This window comes from Theobroma cacao, chromosome 9 (genome assembly GCF_053813885.1).
Source record: "Theobroma cacao isolate CCN51 chromosome 9, ASM5381388v1, whole genome shotgun sequence".
NCBI lineage: Eukaryota > Viridiplantae > Streptophyta > Magnoliopsida > Malvales > Malvaceae > Theobroma > Theobroma cacao.
In genome coordinates, this window is record NC_142647.1 from 15,130,772 (window position 1) to 15,137,895 (window position 7,124).

Here is a 7,124-nt window from a genome sequence, read left to right on the forward strand (position 1 = left end):
TGATTGTGTAGTGTGAGTTTTCAAAGAACTTTTTGGGTGTCTGTTCTTACAAGGAGGAATTCAGACATAACAAGAGGGTAATGATAAGGCTTAATTGGATTTTCGAGGACATGTGCCTAACTTATCATTGTTACTTACCGTTAAGGGACATACATAAGCGTTTAAGCATCCAATTTATTTTTATTAGGAGAAAGAGGAGTCAAATTCGACTTTTTAAAAGAAAAATACATTTAATTGTCCTTAAACCTATCTTTCTTCAAGTGTAGTACATCCAATTACATAAGAAGAGATTTTCTTAATTTTGAGAAAAATGGCATACATATTTAGAACTTAAGTCCCTCATAATTGTAATTTAGAGGAAAGGCAATGGTCTGCAATGGAAGGACATGTACAATAGTAATTGTAAGCTTTTGACCATTTTTGTGTCACTGCTATATTTCTGCCATGGAAGGACATGTGCAATAGTAATTTAAAGCTGCAACTGCCAAGAGAACGTACAAGTATGTAAATGGAATCCTAATATCTGAGTTTGAACTCAGATAAAATCTCAATCACAACAGGGGATTAGATATGGTTGATCAGAGCGCACACACACACACACTATATATATATAGAATAATGAAATGGGAATCATTGAATTTCCATAAATAAGAATAAAAGGAAACCAAGAAAAAAGCATGATAAAAAGGATAAATATTAACTTGGTACTGTTCAAAGAAAGAAAGAAGCATCCGCTTTACATATCATTCATGCATATCTTGATTTCCTGCAAAGACTTGTCTGGAATATCTTGTTCACAGGCATACATTTGCTTATATTTGGGAGTGTCATTTGTTTCTATTATAATAATACTGTGGCCCCATTCTTTGATCTTCCTTCACAATACAGTTTGCAACTCAAATATACAATACAATACAATAGAATACCATATGTTCAATACAATCATATATAATATTATATTCAGCCTTCTCCCTCTTTCTCTCTCTCTCTCTCTCTGAAAATAATATTACAACACACAAACACATTGCTAGTCCAGCTTTTTTCTTGCCTCCTTCTTTCACAGCCTGTCAAGCTTGAATTATTAACACCATGATTATATTTTTTTAGTAAGAGCGCTCCTAGTTGTTTCTTTAAGGAAAGTGAACACCTGGTCCATGGCATAACAAGAGATAATTTTGCTGGTGCCTGCTCAGTTGTTTTCCGATTTCGCCACAGTTATACTGCTTAGATAGCTCCGTCCATTTTCACCAAAAAAATTAGTCATGGTTGTTGCCCTTTGAGGTGATTAGTTCCTTTTCTTCGGTATTCCTGACTTTTGCTTATCGACAATATTGACTTATGGATGAAAAGAGATGCTTGAGTGAGAAATATGTTCAATGAACCTCTTTGTAGAGAACCACAATCCGGCAACTTTTTCTTGCAGGTAAAATTAGCCTGGAACATAACGCTCTTCTTCCAATATGCCTTTTGATTGAAGGAGAGTTTTGCTGTTAGTGTTCTTGTGTAAATCTTTATTGGGTTAGCTGATGCCAATTATGGTTGTCTTTGTTTCAGTTTTTGAGTATTGTATACAAATTTTTCTATGCATATGCGTAGTGATTCTCTCATATGCTTCAAAGTGAAAGAGAAGGTCTTTTTCTTTATAATAATTTGCAGTTGAAACACTACAGAAGCTTGTATCCTCATTGTTCTTCAACTGCAAATTACTGTATAAACTGAATCTCTCTTTCATACCTGTTTACTGTTGAATTATGTAATAATTGTTATTGCCTTTTAGGTCTTTGTGCTAAGTTTGAACACATATTAACCTCATCTCTAGTGAGATTTCATCATGTATGCAAATCAAACCAAAAAAAAGAAAGAAAAAGAAGTGGACATTTTTTGAGAACAACTTCTTGAAGATGAAGACCACTGTTAAGGCTAGTGATGGAAGCACCAGAGAGAGAGACCCACAATCCATTTTTGGTCGCTTTATTGCCCACATCTCATTTCCTTTTTCTTCCTTCTTCATTGTCTGAGTACTGTTCAGGAACACTTTAAGAGCTCCCCAATGCAAGTCTGAACAATTTCCAGCGTACCCCCTTCTCTCATTGCTGGCAAAAAAAAAAGGAAGAAAAAAAATTAAAGCAACTTTTTTCATGTGCGGGAGCCAGCCTTCCTACATATGGCCTGCATTTGGTACCCCAAAAGGGAACCACAAAAGTTTCGGTCCATACATACTTAGGATATAGTATATGCAGGGCCAACTGTAGTGAATTTTGAAGAACGAGTTCCCCGTCCCCCACCCCCCCTTTCTAGATGCAAGGATTTGTTCGTTGCAACTGGCAAGGTTGGAGATGACTCAAGATTTATCAGATCTTTCCACTATTTAGTCTTTGGTGCTCAGATGTCACTTTGGACTCGTAGACTTGGGGTCAACTAGACTCTGTCTCCACCTCCGTGTAGTGGCTTTTCATGAATCACACACCCACCCCATTTAAAAGAGGATATAAAGAAGAGACAAGGAAAAAAGTCGTAAGAAAAAGGAAAAAAAAAAGGTTCCTAGGAACATTGTTGTCTCGTATGATTTTTTGCTACTTCTGGTGGCAGCTTTGCGCACTGTATTTCCAAAGGGGTTATTTCTGTGTGATTTCTCGTAATTGGATAATAGGTTTGTATTTACTGCCTAAAATAAGTTTAATGTTTAAACCAAATTTCAGGCATGGGAACCAAACTTGAGTGTGCGGTAAATCCGTTAGCAACTTCACAAAACAGCAACAGCTGCAGCTTTACCGTGCATTTCGTGGATGACTATTTCCGAACAAGAACGCTGAAGGAGAATTGTCAAAAGATTGGATTGGAAAGGTCTGGCAGCTGCATGGACAGGATGCTGGAAAGGCACAACATGGAGTCCATCAGAAAGACGATGGAGATGCATGAAGATACCTTCAAACACCAGGTATGGGGAGACATTAACTTCTGTTCCGAACTCCAATTAATATTTGCATTGGCATTTTCTGAAATTAAAGAATTTCTCTCTTTTCTTAAATAAATGTAAAGATGACCATTCTGCAGAGGTTATGATTACCAATGTGTCAGAGAAAATGCAAATATTTGACACTGCTAGCAATTCCGATTCTTCAATAATTGAATAATTTGACATCAAGATCCCCATATGTACCAAACATTAGTTTCCAGCTAAATTGCAGACACAGTGTTTCTTTCCATCATTCAAGATGTCTCCATACATTATCTCTCCATAATTTGCAGATGCATGATAATTTAAGAACCATTCTGCTCACCCTTCAGCAAACCTATCTCTCAAAAGTGAACATCACAAACAGTCAAGGAAGTTTATCACTTGAACGTGATGGTCCAAAATAAGAAAATAACAAAAAACTGGGAATTGCAGGTACGAGAACTTCACCGGCTGTATAGTGTCCAAAAGATGCTGATGGATGAGGTGAAGAAAGAAATCAAGCAAAATAGATTTTGGACTACTCCTATGACTAGCTTTGATGTTAACCAATCTCACTTCATTAACCAGCAGCAGTTGACAGCGCAAACGACTTGTGGGTACAATTTCCATGTTCAAGGTGATCCAAGCTCAAGGGAGAGGAGCGGCAGTTGCTCTGGTGACACCATGAAAGTTGCAAGGGGCTTTGATCTCGAGAGGCCAGCTGAGGAAGACATCTCGGCTGAAGTCAGCGCCGTTGATCATGAAGACCAAGTAGGGCGTAGCTCCCTCATGCACTCCAGAATCAACCAGATGAGCATCGAAGGCTCCGATGAAGATAGTGAAGTTGAACTGACACTAAGCATTGGAGGCAGCTCAAGCAAGAAGACACCAACGAACTCCAAGCCTCATAGCCAAGAATTAGGATGTAATAATTCTCAGTCAATTCATAAGGAAACTAGGGAGCTTCATTCTTCGGCTTCGTTTAAATCAGAGAGGCGAGAGGATTGCAGTGGCCCCAACACTCCAATGAGCAGTTCTAGCGCAACATTCGATCAGGACAGGAAACGACCACATTGGCTTTTCCAAGGTTTAAGCATAAACAGGACTTGAAACCGTTGAACAAACAAATTTTTTTTTTAACTTAATTTGTATGTGTGTATCCTTTCCAACTCCACATGGACCCTTGATCAAATTTACGTGGTTCATGACTTGAGAGCATTCCTAATTTTTACTTTTTCCGACTTTAACCTAATAATAAATACAATTCGAGGCACCCATGTTTGGGGTGTAAATTGCTTGTTGTAAATTGGCCATCCACAGCATTTCTTGAACAACTTGCCAATTCATTGGCTTGTTATTGTGTTTTTGTTTGATTTGGCATTTACTGAGAGTGGGTAAGAATCTGCTCAAATTTCCACGCATTTCTCTGCTTCACAACTATGCAAATAGTTCATTTGGCTGTACCGTCCAAGGTTTTCGGGCAACCAAGGCTGCTGGAATGTTCTTCTGCCTATTCGTGTCGCTATCCTCTCTATGAATCTACTAATAAATTTACTCCTCACATAAATTAGACCACCGAGTAAAAGATTATTTAATTTCAGACAAAGTTCTAACTGTAGAATTGAAATGATTAGCAACATTGATCACATATAACAGTTCAAGTCCAAGGGGAGGGTTACTGATCTTTGTATTGTCTAAAAGGAAAAAAAAATGAAAAAACGAAAGAAAAAACTGTCGGTCTAACAACTCTGTGTGTGTTTGTACTATTTACCTTTAAAATTCAATAAATCTGTACAACTGTATGGTCCCGAATATCTTATGGGGTTTGCACAAAGGAAATCTGATTCTGTTGCGAAAGAACATAACATCATGGGAAACAAAATCTTGGTACAAAATTTGGTTATTTGAGTTTGTATCGACATGCCAGTTTCAAGATGGTAATCAGTGGTCTTAGTTGTCAAGCATTGGATCTTCGTTAACGGCAGGTAGGCAAATGATCTATATTCATTTCATCTGGCATGTTCAAGCAGAATAAGCGTGAATGACTCACCGCCCATCTTATCGGGCAATGATTTATCATGGGTTAAATTAAAAACAAATAAGAGAAAACTTGAACTAAAACTTATTAAAATGATTATTAAAGTAATGACAAGAAATAACTAAACAGTTATAATATTCTATCAAAAAATTTTGGCATTGAGGATATGTTTGTCATTATAGGTTCATGTTAATATTGCCATTGTACTTCAATTATTTTGTTCATGCACTGATCCCAAAGCCGATTTACATAGCCAATCCCTACACAACAATAAAGGAGAGTAACTAGGATATTTTCTCAGTACAATACAATTTAAGCAATGTATAAACAAATCATTAGCATAATGTAATCATAGACCTTGCTGTCAAACAAGCCTAAGAATGCTCCTAAGCATCAAATCAAAATAAAATCTCAAAGCATACATTTCTATGCAAAAATAAAAAATAAACCCTCAAACATGCATTCTAAGCAACAAACTATAAATAATTTATAAATAACATGCATTAGGATAATAATATCCATAATCAATCATAAAAATCAGAATAAGGAAAGAAATATAAAATCCTTAAAAATTAAGAAAAGTCCAAAAATTAGCAAGATTAGCTTATAAAACATATTTCACCAATTTTTTATCAAATAAAACATAAAATATCAAAATAAAATCACAAGGCATGCGAATCTAATCAAGTAATGATAAAACCAGAATTCAAATAATGTTTTAAACATCAATAATTAAAATTTCAGAACTAAAATCAATTATAAAAATAAAAAAATATTTTAATGTTAGAATATTCTATTATGTGGGCTTCAATTAATCGATGACTTTATGCTTTATTAAAACAAGTTGACAATTTAGTCTAATATAAAACATGTGTAGACACCCCATTTTATCTGTTGGTTTTAATAGTATTCCTTCTATTTCATTTGTTTTTATTGAGAGATGGGTCTACTTTTTGTTGAATTTTTCTCTCTTTGACCAAAAAGCTTGGTTTACAAATTCTTCTCCATGTTTCAAATGTGTATGCAACAGCTACACAATGACTTCTCTGTTCTTGTTATTATGGAGCGGCTACGAGAGTCCTCCATGATTAATTTTATGTTCCAAAATCCTTAGGCCTTTTAATGGTGCCTCAAGAAGTGTGTTTTTTTTTTTTTTGTATTTTTCTGACTTACTGAAAAACTGATGTTTCTTTCTCTCTTGAAAAATTTTAATACGTTTATTCATTATATAAAGATAAATATATCTCTATTTTATTGGGATAGAAAGATAAAATATCTTTGTATCTTAACTGACTTGGGAACTTTATCCCTATGGATAATTACATGATAATCCATATTTAAATTTAAACAAATTAAATTCAAATTTATATTCTATCCCAATTATCTGATAAACGTTTTTCCAATTATTTAATTAAAAAATATCATAACAATACCTAATATTAATTAATTAATTATTTATTAATTGTCATAAATAATTAACATAGTTGTAAGCCATATGGACGCACCACATTTAAATGCAACATCTCCCACTTGTACACATTGGCATCAACGTGTGCAACTCTCAATCTAATTCCTCCTGCATCCACTATCATACAAGGAAAATGGAACGTGCGACCAACAAGAAAAAGGTACTGGTGAGACGTGAGATATTAGGTTACCATTTTACTAACATAACACCGCTTGAGTTCTTGACATACCCCAAATCATCCTAATCACACAAGATTTTGCATCTTTGATCCCTCATACACATAAGAGTTATGCAAAATCTCTTTATGTGTCTAAACTCATGATTTTATCTAACAACCAATGATTTACAACCACTCGGCAATGAGTTATATACCATGTATGTTAGGTGTTTAATAACTTTTACTTGGATACTCATGCCAATCCATTAAGATTTGACTACTTTTTTAGTCATGTTTCACTATATCACATCATTCTTGAACCTTGAATATCATGCTAAAGTAGCAACCCAAAATCTCAATTTTATATCATAGATCCAAGTTTTTTAGGGCTTACACAGTGATGAAACAAGAATCTATTTAATCACTCCCTTCGATCCGTCGACTAATAGCTCATACAATATGAAATGTATGCTATGGTGGATTTTCCACTTAGAGTTTGTCACGTCAAAACCATCATATAGAT

The 7,124-nt window shown here is 34.9% G+C and overlaps 1 protein-coding gene across 3 annotated transcripts; it reads left to right on the forward strand.

Moving 5' to 3' along the window:
* Positions 1–957: 957 nt before the first annotated feature.
* On the forward strand, positions 958–4,156 carry LOC18589323 (ras guanine nucleotide exchange factor Q-like protein). 3 transcript variants are annotated; one of them, XM_088809465.1, is made up of 4 exons: positions 958–1,423; positions 2,700–2,938; positions 3,392–3,442; positions 3,527–4,156. In XM_088809465.1, exons 2-4 carry the CDS (start codon positions 2,702–2,704, stop codon positions 4,046–4,048), a joined length of 810 nt encoding a protein of 269 aa, XP_088665591.1. In that variant the 5' UTR covers positions 958–1,423; positions 2,700–2,701; the 3' UTR covers positions 4,049–4,156. The 3 variants fall into 3 exon arrangements, with proteins under 3 accessions (XP_088665591.1, XP_088665592.1, XP_017982464.2); XM_088809466.1 differs by having other exon boundaries at positions 3,530–4,156; XM_018126975.2 differs by having other exon boundaries at positions 960–1,423; positions 3,392–4,156.
* Positions 4,157–7,124: the final 2,968 nt, after the last annotated feature.

Coding starts and splice junctions, on each gene's coding strand:
- LOC18589323 (XM_018126975.2), top strand. CDS start 2,702: ATGGGAACCAAACTTGAGTGTGCGGTAAATCCGTTAGCAACTTCACAA. Junction 2,939..3,391: donor AAGATACCTTCAAACACCAG/GTATGGGGAGAC, acceptor TGGGAATTGCAG/GTACGAGAACTTCACCGGCT.